Genomic DNA, 23,767 nt, shown 5'->3' with positions numbered 1-23,767 from the left:
GAGGTTTTCTTCACATGAGTTTCCCGCCTAGTCTGACATTCTTTCCCTTCCACTTCTGAGGGGATTTAGCCTAAGATGGGGTTCTCCCTTCTCTGCAGCCATTGTCATCTTCACATAGAGTCACCCAGGACAAGGGTGTGGGGCAGGACAAAGTAGTATCCTGTCATTAATGGACTCTCAGAGTAAAGGACTGCCTTTTTCTTCCTTTGTGTTCCACAGGAGACACGGGGGCTAAGAGTTGGCTAGATTTTTCAGCCCTGGGATCTAACTGGTACTTAAGTAGGGGCATCTCCACACTGATCAGTACTGTCTTTCTCTGGAATTCTTTTGTGACAGTTTTTGTGTTTATCTGGTTCTAGATCTCTACATAGGACCTCCAACAGATGCTGACAGAGCGGAACACTTTGTACTCAAACTTATCATTCCTTACAGCAGTTTATGTTTACATTTGTCAGCACCCCCCCCCCCCAGGCTGATCAGTGTGTGGACAGAATCTAACATACTCATCTTGTATCTCATCTAGCAGTGTCTGCCACGTAGTGGGCAGGCAGAGAATGTGTGGTGAAGGGAAAGAATCATGTCTCTCCTTGGACCTGGGGGCAATTAAATCTATCCTTTTGCGTCTTTATCTTTTGGTTCTACTCTTCTTACACGGCAGACCAGAATTCTTCTGCACTTGTGGCTCACCTTCAGGGGGTCTGCATCCACCCCCATCAACACCGGGAGAGCTATCAACACCGGGGAGTGTGCAGTAGGGTAAGTCCCACTCCCTCCCTTATCCCCCCACCTTTCTTTTTCTTTCTTTCTTTTTTTTTAATAATTGCTGAGGCAAGGCTACTTGGAGAAGCTACTGAAAAGGATCTTTATTTCCATCGCCATGTCTAATTATTCTTATTGGCAGAGACACCTGAAGACGTGTACCCCGGGCCCAGACCAAATTGTGAAAAGCTTTTATCTATTTTGGGGCCCGGTCCACGCGCGCTCTAGTGAGTACCTGAGAGAGAAGCAAATCCCTTTCCCTCTTCTTCCTTCCTAAATCAGCCACCATGGGCCCCCTGACGCTTTATTTCTGAACGAATCTCACACAAAGCTTATGGCAGATCCTGTGTGGACGGAACCCGGGCCGCCGCGCAGCGAAATAAATGCCGAGCGCCAGCGGCGGTCACGTGCCCTCAGCGTGCTCCAGCTCTTGGGCCGCGCAAATCGCGGCCCCGACTCGCGCGCACGCGCACAGGCGTGCATCCAGCCTCCATCTCTCCCCCGCCGGCTCGCCCGCCCCTCAGCCTTCGGCGCGCTTCCGTCTACTTCCTTAGCAACGGCCGTGGTGACGCGCAGGCTCCGCCCCTTCCCGCGCGCGCCTCCCGGAAGTTACTGGCCGGGTGCTGAGCGGGCGATCTCCGCGCGGTCGTGAGGTGGTGGTGCCGAGTAGAGTCGGGGTGAGAGTACCCGGGAAGGAGCGTCCGGTCCGGGTGTAGGCCGCATAGTCGTGTGCGCTGTGCGAACTGGGAGCCTGGTGACGATGGCGGGCCCGCAGCCTCTGGCATTGCAGTTGGAACAGTTGTTGAATCCAAGACCGCGAGAGGCGGATCCTGAGGTTGACCCGGAGGAAGGTGAGGCTAGGCCACGTGTGGAGCTGCCGTCTGGACTGCTGTGGGCTGGGGCTGCGTGGACACGTGTGTGTGTGTGTGTGTGTGTGTATGTATGTATGTATGTGTGTGTATGTATCCGGTCCGGGAGTGTGCGCCAGTGCTTCCCAGTCTGGCCTGCTGCCTTCTCTTTGAGTGAGGAAAATTGCCTTTCACAGGGTTGCCTGCAGGCCCCGGAACACAGGTTATCCGGGAGAGCTCCGACTTCTTTAGGTTTGGTGTGTAGGTGAACTTACCGGGGTCTCGAGAGAGGAGCAGGTTAGGTTGATTGAGGGCTGTTGGAAGGAGCCAAGGTGGCATTACTCAACCCGTTTTTGCTTTTGTTTTTGTGGGTGTTTTGTTTGTTGTTTATTTTGACACTGCCTGCCTCTAAAAACTTGTTTGGAAGATGAAGGCAAAAGTAGAATTCCTTTGGTGCTTTTTAAGCCTCTTTAGGTTTCATGACATTTGTTCAGGATCTGAGGACAGACCCTTGTTCTGTAAGCTGACGTTCAAAGGTCTAGCTGGGAGTAATCCTGCTTTAGACTTGCCTCACAGAAGTGTGAGGAAGGGATCAAAAGGAGGGATAAGTGGGAGTTCTGAACCATGTCTTAGGAAGGAACAAGGGTTTAGTTAGGATCAGCAAAGAAAACTCCCTGAGAGATGGGATAGAGTGGAGGTCGAAGGAGATGATCCGTTATTTAAGATACTGGAGTGACTGTCACACATGCAAGAAGGGTTAAAACTAGTTTTAGATCATCCAAGGTGTAGAAATATATCTGATGATAGAAGAGAAGGCAACTTTTTGTTGAGAAACAGCAACAGACAGTGATCTATTTGGAAAGCAAATGAGTTCCTTATACTTGAAACTTGGTAGAGGACATTTAAGCATGAGTTGAAAGGGTTGAACAGGGATCCTATTAAAGTTCCTTCTAACCTGACATTCTTATTACTTTTCCACTCACAGCCACTGCTGCCAAAGTGATTGACAGGTTTGAGGAAGGGGAAGATGGGGAAGCTGATTTGCTGGCAGTGGGTAGCATTAGAAAACTGGCATCAGCCTCCCTCCTGGACACAGACAAAAAGTATTCTGGCAAGACTACATCTAGAAAAGCTTGGAAGGAAGACCATTGGGGGCAGACTCTGCCTGGTTCATCTGGTAAGTGGATTTTTTTTGTTTTTGGCATGGAACTATATCTTCCTTAAAATTTTAGGGTTTAAATCACTTTTTTTTTTTTAATGGATGTTCTCTGGTTTTTTTTTTTTTTTTTGGCCAGTCCTGGGGCTTGGACTCAGGGCCTGTGCACTGTCCCTGGCTTCTTTTTTTTGCTCAAGGCTAGCACTCTTCCACTTGAGCCACAGCGCCACTTCTGGCCATTTTCTGTATATGTGGTGCTGGGGAATCGAACCCAGGGCCTCATGTATATGAGGCAGGCACTCTTGCCACTAGGCCATATCCCCAGCCCTATGGATGTTCTCTGGAAATGTTTCCCCTACTTAGTACCTTAGGAGAGACCCTTTTTTTTTTTTTTTTTTTTTTTTTTTGCAATAGCAAGGCAAGACTTTATTCAAGCGGGGCCGCGGCCCGGGCCTTGTCCTACCCACCGACAACAGTGGAGGTTAGGAGGCAGCCTCGACCTGTGATTCCACAGAGCTTATAAAGGCAAAAAACAAAGTTACAGCAATCAGGTGTTCAAGGAAGACAAAAAACAAAGTTACAGCAATCAGGTGTTTGAGCAAGCAAGATTAGGATACCGGTACAAATCTGATTGGCTCAGGGCTTGAGGCACTAGGCTTGAGGCATTCTAGGGGCAGTTAGAGTTAAGCATTCCCAGACGGTTAGAGTTCTTGACCAACTGGGCCCTAATAAGCTTGCCCTAGGTTTGCTCAGACAACAAAACGGGGGCTGCCTGAAAATGGGGTTCACCCTAACTCTTCATTCCCCCCTTCATTCCCCCCTTCTGATAGGTAACTCGAGAACCAATCGTGGTTCTCCTTGCTTATTAGTTTGATTCTGACTGAGAATTGGTAGGGATAGATTGGTATTGTGCCCGCAATACCATAAGTTGTCGGTGGCACTTAGTTGGTAGCGGGTGTGGCTCAAGAGGAGGTCCAGTCTCATAAAGGACCTTTAGCTTGAGCCAGATCTCTTGGTGGACTTGCTATAGGGCTCTGAGGGGGCGGTAAAAGCTCATAACAAATGCGATTGCAAGTTAACATTTAGATGACATCACACAAGTCCCTTAGCCCTGCAGATACAGGTACAGATAAACATACTTTTACACCAAAGCCCCAATTCTTACCCTATTTATATTATAGCCAATTTGATTACATACCAACTTTACTCATATGCTCTAATTTTTTTTTTTTTTTTTTTTTTTTTTTTGCCAGTCCTGGGGCTTGGACTCAGGGCCTGAGCACTGTCCTTGGCTTCTTTTTGCTCAAGGCTAGCACTCTACCACTTGAGCCACAGCGCCACCTCTAGCATCTTCTGTATATGTGGTGCTGGGGAATCGAACCCAGGGCCTCATGTATATGAGGCAGGCACTCTTGCCACTAGGCCATATCCCCAGCCCCCATATGCTCTAATTTTAAGACATACTGATACCATTTGTTATATGTTCACTTTCTAGGGATTGTCTTTCCATACTAACCTTCCTCTTTACATTTCCTGGGGCTTCTTTGCTGCTAGAGTTTTAAACTGTCTACATTTTCCGGTTTATCTCAACTACAGCAAGGCAATTTACTGTGACTCCACCCACAGGCTGTTGGGGAAGACAAAGAGGGGGCGACGGTCAGTCCAATGGGACTGCTGCTCCTAAGAAGCCAGACCAGAGCCAACTATCATAAGCCAACTATTCTATATCTATATTCTGTATCTATATTCTATATCTATATTCTATATCTATATTCTGTATCTATATTCTATATCATGAGCCAACTATTCTAGAGTGGATTTCTCAAGTTTCCAGTTCCTCCAAGTGCCTAAGGTTGGTCAGTGGCATCTGCAAGATCCACCCCCAGCAGGGCTCCATGAAGATGCCCCCCCGGCAGCTTAAGTCTCTGTCCAGTTACCTTGGCACCTGGCACACCTGATGGCAGTTACCTCCCTCTCTTCTCTGAAGACCATTGTTTTGACATTAGGAAGGACCTTGGAAGTTACTTCATTTCATTTCATAAAGAGCCTGCAGTCCACAGTGATCAAGCACTTCGTTGTACTCATGTTCAAACTAATGCTTCATCTACAATAGAATGAATGTAGAGGCATTTTATCCTGGAATTGAAGAGGGTTATGTGTTCAAAAACTATTGTGTTGGAAGAGCATGCTACCGTTGGATTTTGACCATTTTCTTTCAGTTTTTTTTTTTTTTTAGGTCTTGCTTTGACTTACCTTTCGTTATTTATGAAACTTACTTTTTGACATTGTAAAAATAATATAAAACTTCCCTGAAAAGGAATTAGGAAGATGTAAGCTTACAATTTTAGGGATTTATTTCTCAAGGTGGAATGAGAAGTGGATAGAGAAAGGATGTTGTTTGTTTTTCTTTAGCGAGGTCAGGGTTGCCAGATTAAAAATCCACTGGTACTACACAAGGAACTATTATTCATAAAGTCCATAAAGTTCCAGTAGCTCTTGGTAAGGTTGTTTTATTTTATATTCATTGTCTAAAGACTGATAAGGGACCAATCATGAACTCTGATCACAATTCACTACTGAGATTACTTAAGTTCTAAGAGCTTGGGACATAGTCGTCAAAAATATTATCTATATCATGTAATGATGTAATCTTCCCAATAGCCCAAAAGGTTGGCATTATTTTATTATCATAGTATTTTATTTATTTATTTATGGTTGGTACTGGGCTTTGAACTTGGGGCTTCACACTTGCAGTGCAGGCACTCAAGCACTGAGTCACATCTCTGGCCTTGTTTGTCACTGGTTATTTTTGAGATTTGATGTCACTTCCTGGCCAGGTGTGAGCCTGGATAGTGATCTGCCTGTTTTAGGCTTATGGTCACTGCTAGGATTAAGAGTAAGGAATCACTATACCCAGCTATTGGTTAAAAAAAGATTTCAAGAACTTTTCTGCCCAGACTGGCCTTGAACTGCAATCCTTCCATTCTCAGCCTCATAAGAAGCTAGGATTATAGGTGTAAGCCACTAGTACCCATTGAGGTTGTTATTCTATTTTCAGATAAAGGGGCTAAGTGCTTAGTCCAGTAACTTTTGGAGTTGGTAGTCAAATGAAAGCAGTTTGATTCCAAGATATACATTCTTTTTGTGTGTGTGCTCGTCTTGGGGCTTAAACTCAGGACCTGGGCACTGTCCTTGAGCTTTTTTGCTCAAGGCTAGTGCTTACCCACTTGAGCCAAATCTCCACTTCCAGCTTTTTGGTAGTTGATTGGAGATAAAATGGACTTTCCTGCTTGGACTAGCATTGAACCTCAATCCTCACATATCAGCCTTCTGTGTAGCGAGAGTTATAGGTGTGAGTCACCTGTGCCTGGTCAAGATGTACACTCTTAACTATTGCACTGGAATCGGCGTTTGTAAGTCTGAGAAGTGGTATACCTTTAAAATATTAAAAGTATTGCTTACTGCTTTTGCATTTAGTCTATGTGTTTATATTTTTGACAGCATTAGCAATTTTAAGTTTATATCTTTTTTTTTTTTTGTTTTTGGTTTTTTTGGCCAGTCCTGGGCCTTGAACTCAGGGCCTGCACACTGTCCCTGCCTTCTTTTTGCTCAAGGCTAGCACTCTGCCACTTGAGCCACAGCACTACCTCTGGCTGTTTTTTATGTATGTGGTGCTGGGGAATCGAACCCAGGGCTTCACGAGGCGAGCACTCTTGCCGCTAGTCCATATTCCCAGCCCAAACTTGTGTATATCTTTAAAGAAGTACTGAAGAGGGCTGGGGATATAGCCTAGTGGCAAGAGTGCCTGCCTCGGATACACGAGGCCCTAGGTTCGATTCCCCAGCACCACATATACAGAAAACGGCCAGAAGCGGCGCTGTGGCTCAAGTGGCAGAGTGCTAGCCTTGAGCGGGAAGAAGCCAGGGACAGTGCTCAGGCCCTGAGTCCAAGGCCCAGGACTGGCCAAAAAAAAAGAAGTACTGAAGAGCCTTCCTTTTCCTTCCCCCTTTTCTATCTAATGAGCTGTACATTATGCTCATGAGTAAAATTAGATGTCTCTTTCACATAAAGACATCTTTAGCCTTTCTAGGAGAGTTGTGGTTCCTGCTCCATATACTATGTATTGATAACATTGTAATATAATTATTGGTATGTATATGGACTTCCTATGAGACTATATACATCTCTTTACAGGTGTTTAATTCTTTCTGTATCCCTGATGCCTGGCTCATAATAGATAGTATACTAATATGGTAGAGATTTGGGATAGCAAGTGATAAACTGAGGTTTTTTAGATGTAGGTTTGGGAAACCATTCTCACTATTCAAGATCTAGATCAAATGTTCCCCTTCTCCCCCTCTCCCCCTCTCTCCCTCTCTCCCTCTCTCCCTCTCCCCTTCCCCCTTTCTTATACTGGGACTTGGGCTCAGGGCCAAGGCACTATCACTTTACTTTTTCCCTCAAGGCTAGTGTTCTACCACTTGAGTCATAGTACCACTTTTTAGTGCTTAATTGGGGATGAAAGTCTTTTGGACTTTCCTGCCTAGTTTTGCTTTGAATCATGATCCTTAGATCTTAGCTTTAGCCTCCTGAAGTGGTTAATTAATTAATTTTTGAGTGAGAGTCTTGCCAAACTCACAATCCTCTTGCCTCAGTTTCCTGAGTGCCCTGACACCTAGTTTACCTCTTCTTTATAGTCTTCCTTAAATTTATTTGCCCCATAGTTAAAATTTCTCTGTTATTGTAGTTTTTTCAAAAACATGTTTACTTTTTTTTTTTGCCAGTCCTGGGGCTTGGACTCAGGGCCTGAGCACTGTCCCTGGCTTCTTTTTGCTCAAGGCTAGCACTCTGCCACTGAGCCACAGCACCACTTCTGGCCATTTTCTGTATATGTGGCTGGGGAATTGAACCCAGGGCCTCATATATAGGAGGCAAGCACTCTTGCCACTAGGCCATATCCCTAGCCCGGTCTCTGGCTTTTTGCTCAAGGCTAGCACTCTACCACTTGAGCCACAGCGCCACTTCTGGCTGTTTTCTGTATATGTGGTGCTGGGGAATTGAACCCAGGGCTTCATGTATTTGAGGCAAGCACTCTTGCCACTAGGCCATATTCCCAGCCCCACATGTTTAATTTTATGTATTACATTACAGTCTCTTCCTACTAGAACCTTTTCTCAGGGTTAGACCTGTGTTCTGGTCATCTTTATTTTTTCTTTAGCATTTTAGAGATTATAAGTATATAGTAAATATTTGTTGAGCTGAATTGAATATAGTAATAGTTCCTGTCATTGATAACATAGTTGAAATTAAAGGTATGGTCTGGTATTTTTCTTCAGGTTAACACCAGTATTTTTGTTTCTGGTTCAGATGAGGAAATATCTGATGAGGAAGCATCTGGAGATGGAGACTCAGAGGTCCTGAGTGTGGAAGAATCTGAGGATGATGACCTGAGTGCTGCTGAGACCCAAGATGCTGAGGATGATGAAGAGAACAGTCTGGCTCGGAGGAAGAAGAGCAAACACCACTCTGTAGAAACACCAGGCTTCAGTTTCCAGGGCATCAGTGACTTTGAGAAATTTACTGAGGGAATGGATGACCTTGGCGACAGTGGTGATGAAGATGAAGGGGAAGAGAGTGGCATGGAAGAAGGGGATGTTGAGGAAGACTTGGAGGGTGAGAGTGAGGAAGACAGAGCTGGAGACAGGAACAGTGAAGACGATGGTGTGGTGATGACCTTCTCCAGTGTCAAAGTTTCAGAAGAAGTGGAGAAAGGAAGAGCTGTGAAGAACCAGATAGGTTTGTACATGGCTTTTCCAATGGCTTGTTTTTTCAGGTGTCTGCATTTGGTCTCCTTTTTGTTTGTTTGTTTGTTTGTTCATTTGTTTTTGGCTGTTCTGTCTCTCCTGTGTCCTTCCAATTAGTTTGTGACATGCCTCACTTGTCCAAAGGCCTAAAACCTCATTCCTCTATGCTTAGCCAGCCGTTTCTGTGCTGAGCTGCTTAGCTGGTTCTGCTTCAGTACTTCCAGCAACTATGGAAGATTGACGAGGAAAGTGTTTTCTTCTTTCCCTGGGCTTTAGCATTCCCTCTCGTTGACAATATTTGCTTCCAAGATACAGAAATTATTTTCTAGAATAGTGTTTCTGTGGCATGAAACTGATAAAGCTGTGCTGTGTAAAGACTGGCATGATTTCTTGTCCTTCCCCTGACCCCCTCCCAGGAAGATTTTGTAGCTCAAGGATGGGATTTTATTCTTCTTCCTCAGCACTGTGGGACCAGCTCTTGGAAGCAAGGATCAAACTACAAAAAGCCCTGTTGACTACCAATCAACTGCCTCAACCAGATGTTTTCCCTGTTTTCAAGGACAAAGGTGGCCCAGAATTTGCCAGCGCCCTAAAAAATAGTAAGATTAATTATGCCATATTGGGATGCTTAGTATCAATAAGGTACATTGAGACATTACTGTGATTAATAGAAGAGAACATTTTATTTTAATGGTATTATGGTTTAGAATATTAGTTTCAGCTCCTAAAAAAACATCATGTGGGGCACCAATGGCTCATGTAGATTATCCTAGCTACTTGGGAAACCTTGATCAAGGGGATCATAATTTGGGGCCAGCCCAGTTAGAGAATTTTAAAAGACCTCTTAACCTATAGCTGAACACAGTGATGTGTACCTGTCAGCTGTATGGGAGGCTGAGATTGGAGGAGTATAGTTCTAGGCAAGCTTTGGCAGAAAAGTCTGTTGAGACTCCATCACAGTGGAAGAACCTGAATGTGGTCATGTGTCTGTTATGCTAGCTACAATGAGAAGCCTAAACTAGGGCTGTAGTTCTGGAGTATATCAAAATAAGAAATGATACCTATCAAAAATAACCAGAAATCTGGTGTACTAAGACAGGCTTCCTGCTGAGACAGGAGAATCTTTGAGCCCAGGCTAACCTGAGCATTTTATGGAGACTACTTCTTAATTTAAAAATGGAATGGCGGGGCTGGGAATATGGCCAAGTGGCAAGAGTGCTTGCCTCCTACACGTGAAGCTCTCGGTTCGATTCCCTAGTACCACATATATGGAAAACGGCCAGAAGAGGCGCTGTGGCTCAGGTGGCAGAGTGCTAGCCTTGAGCGGGAAGAAGCCAGGGACAGTGCTCAGGCCCTGAGTCCAAGGCCCAGGACTGGCCAAAAAAAAAAAATAATAATAAAAAAATGGAATGGCACTTGCCTAGCAAGCGTAAAGCCTTGAGTTCAAACCCTAGTACTACCAAAAAAAAAAAAAAAAAAAAGCAGTGTAAAACAAAAGGGAGAGAGGGTGATTAAACTCATTTAAGTAGTTTGTATCAGGTGCTTAAAAGTATGCTTTCTCTTGTTTGGGAGGTTTTTAGAACAGCATGCTAAGATGATCTTACTATATTCCTTTGGGTGCAAAAATATTTACTGCCAGGGGAGGAAGAAGGTTTGGAAGATGATTGCTGAGCTATAATGTTAAACATTGAAAGAGAAAAAGAATTTAGAAAGTTAGGTACTGGTGGCTCACGCCTGTAATCCTAGTTAAGAGGCTGAGATCTGAGGAGCACAGTTTGAAGCTAGCTGGGGCAGAAAAGTCTGCGAGACTTTTATCTTCAATTAACCACAAAAAGCCAAAGTGGAGCTGTGTGTCAAGTGGTAGAGAGATAGCCTTTGCCCAGGCCCAGAGTTCCAGGACCGGGGGAAAAAAAATAGAGATTATTTGGGCCCTACTTTCCTCATTTCACACTTCCTACATTCAACAACTAGGACTTAAGAAGGTTTGGGTTGAGCCCTTTGTGTTCGGAATCACTTTCTAATTTGCATGGTGTGGTTTAGTATTTACTTTTGTCCTTTACAACTTAAAATATGGGTATATTAGTAACAGGCTTGTTGCTGAGGTAGGAGAATTCTTTGAACCCAGAGATTCAAGGTCAACCTGGGCAATATATGAAGATGCTATATCAGTTAAAACAAAAGTAAATTTTTTGTAGTAAGGCTTTCTATGAACCAGTGTTTCTGTGTGGAACATCTAGTTTAATTTGGAATGACTTCCTAGGGTCCAATTTTTAGTTTTTGTGTTTCCTGTGTGAAGAGTGTGCAGTCTTTCTTAGAACCCTGTGTGAGGATGTTATGGGATGGGTCTTTCATACCTCCTCCTCCTCCCAACTTTCCCTGCTTTTTTTTTTTTTTCTCCTTCATTTTGATAAATACTTTGTGATCAGAGGCACAGGAAGCATTGAGCCTTTGGGTTCCTCCCCTAAGCAAGTCCTCCTTTGGTTTCACTATATGTGAATGCCTAGAGTCCTGTATCCCTCCCTCCTTTGATTTTATCCCTCCCTCCCTCCTTCACTCCCTCCCTCCTTCACTCCCTCCCTCCCTTCCTTCCTTTCTTCCTTCCTTCCTTCCTTCCTTCCTTCCTTCCTTCCTTCCCTTCTTTATTTCTTTATTTTGTTGATCATACAGCTTGAACTCAGGACCCTAAATACCTGAGCTATTTTTGCTTAAGGCAAGCTCTCTGCCACTTGAGCCACAGTTTCACTTCTGGCTTTCTTGGTAATTGGGAGATGAGTCTTATGGGCTTTCCTGCCTACGCTGGCTTTGAACCATGATCCTCAGATCTCAGCCTCCTGAGTAGCTAGGATTATAGGTGTAAGTCATCAGCTTTCTGCCCTCCTCCTTTTAATAGATGATGGATTCAGTTTTTGAGATTGTAGCACTTCTCTGCTATTTTTAATACCCTTCTAGCCTAATTTCTGGAATATTTTTAGATGAGACCTAAACTGAGTTAGATTAAGTAAGGTCTTTTCCATTTTGTTACTCATTCTTCAGTCTTTTTTTTTTTTAGGATTCATTTTAAAATGCAGATATCTTAAAGGTTAGGAGCAGAAATAATGAGTACATTCTTAAAAAATTTTTTTGTATAAATTATTACTTTTAAGAATTTTTTAAAATATATATTTTTGTGCTCCTGGTGCTGGTGCTTAAATTTAGGGCCTGGGCAATGTCCTTGAGCTTTTGTGCTGAAGGCTAATTCTCTACCACTTGAGCCACGGCTCCCCCTTTGGGTTTTTTTGGTAGTTAATTGAAGATGAGGGTCTCACAGGCTTCCCTGCCCAGGTTCCTTTCAAACTAATCCTCTGATTGCAGCCTCTTAAGTTGCTAGGATTATAGGTGTGAGCCACCAGTCTCTGGCTAAAAGTTTCCTTAGTCATTTTAATGTTGTCTAACTTGCACTACAGGTCTGATTTTTTAAATATCTTTTTTGTATGTAACCAGTTACTCTTTGGTCAACCTCAGTTAGACAGTTTTCTATAAATCTGACAGGGTGGATGGTGGTGGAAGAGGGAGATGTTTGTTTAGTATTTCATATTGTGAGAGGATAGAGAACTTATCTGAAGCATAGTTAATTTTTGTTTGTTTCAGCCCTCATGGGAATATGATATAATACTGTATACTACCCTGTTGAGGTAAATAAAGTTTTTAGAACAATTTCTTGGCTACATTACTTTTTCTACTCATCACCAATTTATATGGTGCTCTATAGCTGATGTGACACACAGGCTGAAATTATACTAGCTGCAGAATCAATAGTAGAACTTAACTGTGTTTAATTAAATCTTTTTATTTTTCTTGGTCTTACAGGGTAAAATCAGACTGTCTGGGTTTAGATTTCATTTCAGCAATGGATTAGCTATGTGACCTTGAGCAAGTTACTTCAAAGTAAAGTGAGGATAATATGGTTGTGAAGATTAAAGGGCAAATCAATATAAAGCATTAGCACAGTGTCTGGCACACATCATGCCATAATGTTAGGTACTAGCATCTTTTTCTGCTGAAGGGCATTTGCTAGTGTCCAACCCTGTGAGTGATTGTCATCAGTAAATAATCCTCTGTCCTCAGTTGTGGTTTACTTTTTCTAACTTATTATTAGTATTCAGATTTCTTATATGATTTTTGATATTTGTTGGGGAATGTGAGTAGAGGTTTTTTTGTTTTTTTTTGTTTTGTTTTTTTTGCCAGTCCTGGGGCTTGGGACTCAGACTCTGAGCACTGTCCCTGGCTTCTTTTGGCTCAAGGCTAGCACTCTACCACTTGAGCCACAGTGCCACTTCCAGCTTTTTCTGTTTATGTGGTGCTGAGTAATCAAACCCAGGGCTTCGTGCATGCTAGGCAAGCACTCTGCCACTAAGCCACATTCCCAGCCCCAAAGATCAGTAGAGTTATAGACTGCTATATTACTTACAGTTCAGCTTTGGCTTTTCGTGATAATGTAGACAGGTAGCTAGAGATTTCCTACTTGCCAAACTGAGTTCTTGCCTCCCAGAATTTAACGTTCTTCAGCTTTGGTAACCCTTCATGTATTGCTTGGGTAGGCTCTTTTACCTTCTTAATGTAAACTGCATCACTTTTAGAATCCTGTCTTTGGTTGTATTTTCTCATCATGTTTCTCCTTGATTGTCATTTACTCCCTAACCCAAACTTTAGTTTCTAACATAGATTTCCAGCTATTTTCTAGCACAGTAAACTCTGGAGTGTCAAGACTGTACCTTCAGCAGCTTAAACTACTTTTCAGAAACTAAACAAATACCCCCTTGATTCTTTCCCTCATCAACATATGCACTTAGTCTCCAGTCACGTTGCTGTTACATGTTGGTAATCATCTCTGTAACTATGAAGTAATTTCAAAGATGTTTTGTGGTATTTTAGAGGCTGCATAAAAGGCAAGTCTTAGAGTAGCCTCAACAAACTTAAGGGATATTCTGTGCACAAAGCTATATTTCTAAAGAGATTAGTTTTATTCCTCTTTTAACAAGGTTTGTGGTATTAGAAGGTAGGCTTTTATTTTGGTGGCAATGGTATGTAAGATTACTTAAAGATCTCTGCATATTATTTGAAACTTTTCATTATGAACTATATAAAGTCTTTGAGTACATTTATGTGTATGTATGTATGTATGTATGTATATATTGCTAATCCTGGGGATGGAACTCAGGGCCTGGGCTCTATCTGTGAGCATTTTTGCTCAAAGCTAGTGCTTTACAGCTTGAAGCACAGCTCCACTTCTGGGTTTTTATTCATTAATTGGAGATAAGAGTCTTACAAACTTTCCTCTCTGGCTGGCTTAGAACTGTGATCCTCAGATCTCAGCCTCCTTAGTAGCTAAAATTGTAAAAAGAAGCCAGGGACAGAGCTCAGGCCCTGAGTCCAAGGCCCAGGACCGGCAAAAAATAAAAAATAAATAAAATTGCAAGTGTGAGCCACAGGCATCTGGCTTTCATTTATTCTTAAATTAGCTTAACTCCTTTTTGGACTATTTTAAAGAGACAATATTAAATTTTTAGTATACATGTCTAAAAGATAAGGATTAAAAAAAACAAAAAGCCCAGCTTGCATGCCCATTATGCTGTATACCCTACAGCAGACATGCAGGTGTCCCCTAAGTGGGTCTTGAAGATGTCTATTTCTTTTTTTTTTTTGGCCAGTCCTGGGCCTTGGACTCAGGGCCTGAGCACTGTCCCTGGCTTCTTCCCGCTCAAGGCTAGCACTCTGCCACTTGAGCCACAGCGCCGCTTCTGGCCGTTTTCTGTATATGTGGTGCTGGGGAATCGAACCTAGGGCCTCGTGTATCCGAGGCAGGCACTCTTGCCACTAGGCTATATCCCCAGCCCCGAAGATGTCTATTTCTATTGTCCTTTTTACTAGAACATGAGTACATACTCCATTGATACTGTGTTTGTAGTAGCTAAAATTTTTTCCTATGTAATTTTAGCTTTACACGGTATCTTTAATGACTGTGTGAAATGGAAAAAAAATGATACGATTATAATATACAAAACAATAGCAGCATTTATTTATTTATTTATTTTTGCCAGTCCTGGGGCTTGGACTCAGTCTGAGCACTGTCCTTGGCTTCTTTTTACTCAAGGTTAACACTCTACTACTTGAGCCACAGCAACACTTCCAGCTTTTTCTGTTTATGTGGTGCTGAGGAATCGAACCCAGGACTTTATGCATGCTAGGCAAGCACTCTACTGCTAAGCCATATTCCCAGCAGCAGTAATTTTTTAAAAGCACTGTTTGGTGTGTGTGTGTGTGTGTGTGTGTGTGTGTGTATATGTGTATGAATGTGTGTACACATATGTGTGTACACATGTATATGCTTGTGCTCAGTCCTGAGGTTCTAATACGGACCTTTTACACAGAAGGCAAAGACTGTACCACTGAGATACACTTCTAGCGTAGCAGTTAATTTTTACTAAGCATGACCACCTTGGATAAATGGGAGAATTGAGAACATTTCTCCCATAGGCACTCTTTACTATCTTTTCCAGAGTTTTCCTTACAGCTTTATATGAAGTGATTAAAGGAAAGCTAAACTTTAGCCATAATAAGTTGACCTTTTAGTGAAATGCTTGTTATTAATGTATTTAATGAGATGCATTACAAACTGCAGTGAGCATCATGTTTCATTACAGGTCTAAAATGCAGTATCATTAAAGACCTTTAATAGAAACAATGATTGACATTTTGGTATTTCCCATAAGCAAAAAACATTCAAGAACACAGTATAATGTAACATAAATTGAGAAGAGGCATTAAATATTTTTACTTACATAAGAGTTTAAGAACAAATTCTGCTATTAATAAAGTACATTCCTCTCTTATTCTCCTTTTTTTTTGTATGGGTACTGGGGCTTGAACTCAAGGCACTGCTTAAAAAAATACTTTTATTGTTATTATTAAGGTACAGAGGGGTTGCCATTTCATAAGTCAGGTAATGAGTACATTTCCTTTTTTGGATAGTTTCACCTTTTTTCCTTTGCTTTCCCCAGGTTCCCCCTCCCATCTCTACCCACAAGTTACATAGGTCATTTTCCACATAGTGTATACCAAATAGCATGATTGCATTTGTTCACTCTTCCTCTCTTTCTGCACCCTCCTACCTTAACCTCCCCTAAAAGAAAAAGAAAAAAACACAAAATGAAAAGAAACCATCAACAACAAAATCCATGTTTCCATTTCCTGTTTTTTTTTTTTTTGATAAATAGTGTTTTAGGATCTTTTTTTTTTTTTTTTTTTTTTTGCCAGTCCTGGGCCTTGGACTCAGGGCCTGAGCACTGTCCCTGGCTTTTTTTTGCTCAAGGATAGCACTCTGCCCCTTGAGCCACAGCGCCTCTCCTGGCCATGTGGTGCTGGGGAATCGAACCCAGGGCTTCATGTATATGAGGCAAGCACTTTTGCCACTAGGCCATATTCCAGTCCCGATAAATAGTATTTTAAATGTTCAGAGAAGTTACACCTTTGTGTTCTTCCCCTAAGGGTATCCTTCTTTAGTCTGTTTGTGTGTGAATGCCTAGAATCCTATATAGGTTATCATATCCAGTTGTGTTTAAGATCTAGCTTCCACATATAAGAGAAAATGTGCACCATTTGTCCCTCTGATCTAGGCTGCCTGACAGTGTGATTTGTTCTTGGTCCATCCATTTCCCTGCAAATGGCATAATCTTATTCTTTTTAATGGATGAGTAAAATTCCATTATGTATATATACTATATTTTATTAATCTACTCATCTGTTGTCAGGCACCCGGGCTATTTCTATAACTTGGTTATTGTGAATAATATAGCAATGAACATGGATATGCAAGTATCTTTACCGTATCCTGACTTATAATGATCTGAGTAGATGCGAGGCCTCTTGCTCAGCCTTTTTGCACACACCTTACATTCTTAACACTTGAACCACCTCTCTAGTTCTGGCTTTTTGCTGGTTAACTGGAGATAAGAATCTGAAGGACATGTCTGGGCTGGGTTTGAACCACTATCCTCAGATCTCGGTCTCTTGAGTAGCAAGGATTATAGGTGTGAGCCACCCATGCTTGGCTCTATTTCTAATTCATATTCATTCTTTTTCATCTCTCTGATGGACTTCCACCCAGTTATTTTCACTTAATAATTTTTTTTCTGTGCTAGGAATTAAATCCAGGGTGTTATACATGCCAAGCAAGCACTGTACCACTGAATTATATCCCTAGCTCTCTAGACTAAAACCACTAGTAGACCCCTTAAAGGATAATGTTTAATTTTTGTTGTTGTTGTTGGTTGTGGGACTTGAGCTCAGGGCCTGGGCATAGCCCTTGAGCTTTTTCGCTCAGTGCAGCACTCATCACTTTGAGCCACAGTACCACTTCCAGATTTCTGATGATTAATTGCAGATGAGAGTCTTATGGACTTGGCACAAAACAAAACAAAAATTGGGGCTGGGAATATGGCCTAGTGGTAAAGTGCTTGCCTCGTGTACATGAAGCCATGAGTTTGATTCCTTAGCAACACATATATAGAAAAAGTCGGAAGTAGCGCTGTGGCTCAGGTGGTAGAGTGTTATCCTTGAGCAAAAAGAAGCCAAGGACAGTACTCGGGCCCTGAGTTCAAGCCCCAGGACTGGCAAAAAACAAAACAAGAGTCTCATGGACTTTCCTGCCCAGGCTGGCTCTGAACCATAGTCTTCAGATCTCAGTCTCCTGAGTAGGTAGGATTACAGACATGAGCCACCAGCATCTGGCTAATATTTTAAATTTTGAGTAGGTCATGAAATTTCTCTTTTATTTACAAAGTATTTAAGTAGACAGTGCATTCATATGGTTCAAAATTTAAAACATACTGAAGATTATACCTCAGAATATTCTCTGAACCACTGTGATGTGCTCCCTGTTACATAGACAATCAGTATTGTTAGTGAAATCGCCCTCCTGTTGCCTTTTCTCATTTTAGAGATATATTTTAATGGACTGTGTGTTTGAACTCTTACATTTAAAACAAAACCTTAGGGGCTGGGGATATAGCCTAGTGGCAAGAGTGCCTGCCTCGGATACATGAGGCCCTAGGTTCGATTCCCCAGCACCACATATACAGAAAATGGCCAGAAGCGGTGCTGTGGCTCAAGTGGCAGAGTGCTAGCCTTGAGCGGGAAGAAGCCCGGGACAGTGCTCAGGCCCTGAGTCCAAGGCCCAGGACTGGCCAAAAAACAAACAAAACAAAACAAAAAAAAGAAAACCTTAAAATTACAGATTGGTTCACAGGTTTTCATAGAAAAATTAATTTGTAACAAAAACAGTCTTCAGTGAAAAAAAAGTCACCATTGTTGAGTAAAGTGTACAAAGGTTTGCATACAAAGGTTCCAAGGGATAAGATGAAAAATGAGGGTTTGGTACTTAGTGGTAGTACATGCCTAGCATACATGAAGCCCTGGGTTCAATTCCTTAGTACCACATAATCAGAGAAAGCAAGAAGTGGCACTGTGATTCAAGTGGTAGAGTGCTAGCCTTAAGCAAAAGAAACTCAGGGGCAGTGCCCACATAGGTCCTGAGTTCAAGCCCCAGGACTGCCCCTCCCCCCCCCCCCAAAAAAAAAGAGGTGTTGGTAGACTGGGACATTTATAACAATAGCATTTTTTTTTTCCATTTTCTTGTTCTTGTTTTTGTTATTGTGGTGCTGTGGGGATCAAACCCAGACCTTGTTTATGCTAGGTAAGTACATTACCAACACGAGCTCTTTGGTTCTTGATGGGAGGGGTGGTTAGCTTAATCAAACTTCACCCAGAGGTCAATACTTTAGATACCTTAATTGCACTGATCTCCTAAATCATGGCTAATTTTGTGGCTAGGAGTTACTTTCTGGAAAGTAGCTAATGTAAAAGTAAGAGTCATGACTCAAGTGGTAGAATGTCTGTCTAGCAAATGTGAGGCCCTGAGTTCAATTCTAAGTACTTCCAAATAAAAAGCCAAAAGAAGCTGGGGATTGGTGGCTCATGCCTGTAATCCTACCTACTCAGGAGGCTGAGATCTGAGGATTGTGTTCCAAGCCAGCCTGGGCAGGAAAGCTGATGAGACTCTTATCTTCAATTAACAACAACAGCAACAAGCCAGAAGTGGAGCTATGGCTCAAGTGGTAGAGAGCTAGCCTTGGGCAAAAATAACTTGGTACAGCACCCAGGGCCTTGAGTTCAAGCCCTAGAATTGGAGTGCATGCATGAGTGTGCGTGTACACACACGTCGCAGGTGCCAAAAGAGCTAGGTGTGGTAGTATATAATATCTAAGATCCCAGGACGTGGAAGTTGGAAACAAGATGACTATGAGTTTGATCTGGTGCTATACCATGATTTCAAGGCCATCCTGAGTGACATAGTGACGGTCCTTATCTCCAAAAGCCAAGGACTGGTTAAGTAGCTCAGTGGTAAAGTAAAAGGCCCTGGGTTTGATTCCTAGCACTACAAAAAAACTCCAGATAACATTAATTTTAGTAATATATTTTATTTAATCCAATATGTCAATAATACAACAATGTAAGTAGTCCAGAGAAAATGAGATAAATTTATATTCTTGTTTTTCATGTTAAGCTTATTTTAAAAACTCACATGTAGCCACATGTAGGGGTTGAAGTGTGACTCGGTGGTAGAATACATGTTTAGTATGTTCTAAGGCCTTAGCACTGTAAAACAAACAAAAACCCAACATTAGCCATATATAGCTAGTGGATACTATGTACACAGATCTACATTCCCTAAAATGTAATTGCAAAGGCAAAGAAATTGTACTTCTCTTTTCTGTTTTAGGCTTTGGGAATATATTGCCAAGCTGGTTCTTAGAAGAATTATAACAATTTAAATTCTCATCTGTAACATTTGTTCTACTCTGCTACCGCAGAGTATTATTGATCTCTTGTTTTTCCTGAACTCTAGGTGGGAAATGAAGGCAATCTTTTTTTGATAACTTTCTGTTTGATATTTACATAATACCTGTTGACTTAGCATTGAAATATAACTCTGTTTGGCCATCTCTATTGACTATTTTTGGTCCCTATGTAGCTGTTACTTATTTTGCCAACCTGGTTCAATGAGCATTTATATTCTGTAGACAGTAAACTTGATCATTGAGCAAGTACTTTTTCAAAGCAATGAAGTGGTAGAATCAGAAAAGTGCAATCATCCATCCATCCATCCAGTGTTGAGAATTAAACCCAGAGACTGTTGCTTGTTAGATAAATTGTTCCACCACTAAGATGCAGTACCAATCCAGAGAGTGTTAGTACTAGATTCTGTTTGTTTGTCAGTTGTAGGACAACTTGAACTCAGGGCCTGGGCCCTGTTGCTGAGCATTTGTATACTCAAGGCTACTGCTCTACCACTTGGAGCCACAGTTCCACTTCCAGCATTTTGGTGGGTAGTTGGAGATAAAAATCTCATGGATTTTCTTGCCTTGTCTGGCTTCGAACCTAGATCCTTAGATCTCAGCCTCCTGAGTAGCTAGAACATGTGCCTAGCACAGTAGGATTTCACTTTACATTGTATTCCTGCTTAAAGGCTTACAGATCTTTATATGTTGGAGCCTGCCATTTTTTTCAGCAGGGAATGGTGGCAGGACAAATCTTTTGTTGTCGCAGTTATTTTTGTTCCTGGGTACCTCTTCAGTGAGTATCTCTTTGAGCAGAATATGAATTTAGTGTTCAAAGTTTATGACATGTAGTCTTTGTATAGCATGATTCCTAAATGTGGTAATGTGTGTTTAATTGATGTGCTCTAATGTATGAAGGGAAAACAGACTGCTGACTTACTTAGGGAAAGCACATTTATGTACCTCATGAACAATTTAAAGGATTTTCAAAGTCATTTTGTAAGAACTTTCTAAAATTTTATTTTTGTTTATGCTGTCTTTAAAACCTAACTATAGCCTAAGATGCTACTATGTTGTTTTTTTAATGTCTTAAAACCTATTTTTATATTCATATACATACATTTTTATATACATGTTTATACATGCATATATTTATACACACATGTATATGCTACACATTACATAAAGAGAAAATAGCATGTATCTTGTAAGGATATGTATGCATCTATACACTATCTTCTGTTAAAACCTATTCTTAAAATATTTTATTAAAATTATTCATGAATATGATAAATAGTGTTGGACCATTTGGGAAGCCATTACTCATTTTTGTTACATTCATTTTCACTTCTGTAACCATCCAGTTTCCTTCCTTCCTCTTTCCCTCTCTTTCTGACTTTTAAGTGCTGGAGATAGAATCCAGGGCTTTGCCACTGAGCTACATTCTCTAATCTTCTGGATTTTTTTTTTTTTGTCAGTTTTGGGGCTTGAACTTAGGGGCTGGGTGCTGTCCTTAAGCTCTTTTGCTCAAGGCTAGCACTCTACCACTTTGAGCCACAGCACCATTTCCAATTTTTGCATGGTTAACTGAAGAGAAGAGTCTCACAGGGACTTTGCTGCCCTTGCTGGCATCCACAGATCTCAGCCTCCTGAGTAGCTAGGATTACAGGTGTGAACCTCCAGCTCATGGTTGTTGTTGTTCTTCTTACTTCTCCTCTTCCTCTTCCCTTTGTAGCCCCTTCGGTTGTAGAGCTTGAATTCTGGGCCTGGACACTGTCCCTGAGCTCTTCAGCTCAAGGCTAGCACTCTTATCACTTGAGCCACAGTGCCACTTCAGGTTTTCTAGTAAATTGCAGTTAAGAGTCTCACAGCCTTTCTTGCCCTGGCTGGCTTTGAACTGTGATCCTCAGATCTCAGCTTCCTGAGTAACTAGGATTATATGCATGAGCCACCTGCACCTGGCCTGGTTCTTCTTATGAATAAATATATATATTTAAACTCAAGTTTTTTTTTGTGGAAAAATAGTGACAGGTTAACTAAGGCGGAAGCTGAAATTTGACTAATAACACGATGAGCATCTGTGACTTTGGTGAGCTATTTTGGTGGGGTTTCAGAGCATAAGTTTATAAAAAATAAGTATAGGCTTAGCCAGGTACCAGTGGCTCATGCCTGTAATCCTAGTTACTCAGAGGGCTGAGATCTGAGGGTTGTTGTCTGATGCCAACTCAGGCAGAAGCGTCCACAAGAGTCTATCTTCAATTAACCAGCAAAAAAAAATTAAATAAATAAAAAATGCTCGCTTGAGGTATGATTCAAATAGCAGAGTATCAGTTTTGAGTAAGAAAGTCCATAGGAGAGCACAAGGCTCTAAGTTCAAGCCCTTGTCTGCGGGGGGGGGGGGGGGGGGGGAAGAAGCATAGACTTGATCATAATGGGAACAAGGGAGGCTGGGGAAAAAGGATTTTTAGACAACATACATAATTCTTTCATAGGATGTTGCTTTAAAGCTGAGCAGAGAAGTGTGCGGCATTAGGTGATGGGAGATCTACATCAGAAGAAGTTTTGTTTGTTTTTAAGATGGAATGATAATAATATGTTTGTATATTGGTATGAATGATCCAGCAGTAGGCAAAATTGATGATGCAAATGAGGACATCTTTCTGGTATAGCAATGATTTGTGTAGGTAAGGGGAGATGAATCTAGTGCTAAGGTGATCAGTATGGACAGCTTAATTATAGTGGCAGATGAGAAGAGAATATGTAGAAATACATAGAAAAGTTTCTGAAAATTCTCTTGGATTATTTCCTCCCTCCCTCCTTCCCTCCCTCCCTCCACCTTTAACTTTGGGTCTGTGCACTGTCCTTGAGCTCCTTTTGCTCAAGGCTAGCACTCTACCACTTGAGGGACAGGGATTTATTGGAGATAAAAATCTCGTGGGCTTTCCTGCCCTTGGCTTTGAACCATGATCCTCAGATTTCAGCCTGCTAAGTATCTAGGATTGCAGGTGTGAGCTTAGGAACTAGGGGTGAACCTACCTTATTAAGTTTTTTGAAGAGTACATGAGAGAACTGTCTTTAGGACATTGGATTGGGCAGAGTTCTTTTTTTTTTTTTTTTTTTGGCCAGTCATGGGCCTTGGACTCAGAGCCTGAGCACTGTCCCTGGCTTCTTCCCGCTCAAGGCTAGCACTCTGCCACTTGAGCCACAGCGCCGCTTCTGGCCGTTTTCTGTATATGTGGTGCTGGGGAATCGAACCTAGGGCCTCGTGTATATGAGGCAGGCACTCTTGCCACTAGGCTATATCCCCAGCCCAGGGCAGAGTTCTTAGATATGGTGTCAAATGCACAGTTCATAAGAGAAGAAATTAATGGTCATGCTAAATTAGAATTTAAATCTTTTGCTCTGTGAAAGGTGTAACAGAATGAAAAGACAAACTACAAACTGAGAGAAAATATTTGCCAAATGGCCTATCTGAAAAAGGACTTAAGTCCAGAATATATAAAGAACTCTAAAACTGAACAATAAAAAAATTCACTTAAAAACACAGGCAAAAATTGGACAAAGACTTTACCAAAGAATATGACAAGCTTGTGAAAAGACATTTCACATAAAAATAATCATAATCATTAATATAATCATTAGTGTTGAGAGAGATGCAGATTCTACATTCCAGTTAGCCATACCAAATGCTGGCAAGGATGCCAGAGCACCTGAATGGTTCATGTGTTTGTGGTAGGAATGAAAAATAGTACAGCTATTTAGGAAAAAGTTTTTTTTGTTTGCTTTTAAATAAAATTGGGCATATTTTTAGCATATGGTCCTCCTGATCTACCACTCCCACTCTTAGACCTTCTTAGGGAAATGAAAATGTGTCCATACAGACTTGTACATGAGTGTTTATAGCAGCATTCTTCATAATCAGCAAAATTGGAGACAATCCAAATGTCCTTCAAACAAATTGGGCAAATTGTAGTACATTACTCATCAATAAAAAGGAATAACTCTCAAAGGTATTATACTAAGTGAAAGATGCCAGCCTCAAAAGGTTGTACAATTCCATTTTTATGAAATTCTAGAAAAGATAAAACTATTGGGACAGAGAACAGATTAGTGGCTGCCACAGGTTATGGTTGGGGGAAGGGTTTGACTACAAAGAAGCAGCCCAGCCTTTTCTTTGTCTCCTATGAGTTTCCATTTTCCTCTCTAGTACCCTTGTTTCATTGGAGTGTTTCCCACCTGTTTTCTAGTGATTCATTGTTGAGCCCTTTCTTTAGCTGGCCTTGATTGTGAACATTTTGCTTGGATTGAGGGAGGGGGGTATAAATA

At 41.6% G+C, this 23,767-nt stretch overlaps 1 protein-coding gene across 1 annotated transcript in view; it reads left to right on the top strand.

Annotated features, from left to right (window-relative positions):
* Nucleotides 1-1,362: 1,362 nt before the first annotated feature.
* Nucleotides 1,363-23,767, top strand: part of Aatf (apoptosis antagonizing transcription factor) — a 93,923-nt gene continuing 71,518 nt past the window's right edge. Inside the window, exons 1-4 of the mRNA XM_048365124.1 lie at nt 1,363-1,610; nt 2,593-2,784; nt 8,131-8,559; nt 9,029-9,166. Of these exons, the coding sequence (XP_048221081.1) occupies nt 1,520-1,610; nt 2,593-2,784; nt 8,131-8,559; nt 9,029-9,166 (850 nt within the window). The 5' untranslated portion in view covers nt 1,363-1,519. The remainder of the gene's footprint in view (nt 1,611-2,592; nt 2,785-8,130; nt 8,560-9,028; nt 9,167-23,767) is intronic.

Source organism: Perognathus longimembris, chromosome 17 (genome assembly GCF_023159225.1).
Source record: "Perognathus longimembris pacificus isolate PPM17 chromosome 17, ASM2315922v1, whole genome shotgun sequence".
Taxonomy (NCBI): Eukaryota; Metazoa; Chordata; class Mammalia; order Rodentia; family Heteromyidae; genus Perognathus; species Perognathus longimembris.
This window is presented reverse-complemented; position numbering and strand designations above follow the sequence as displayed.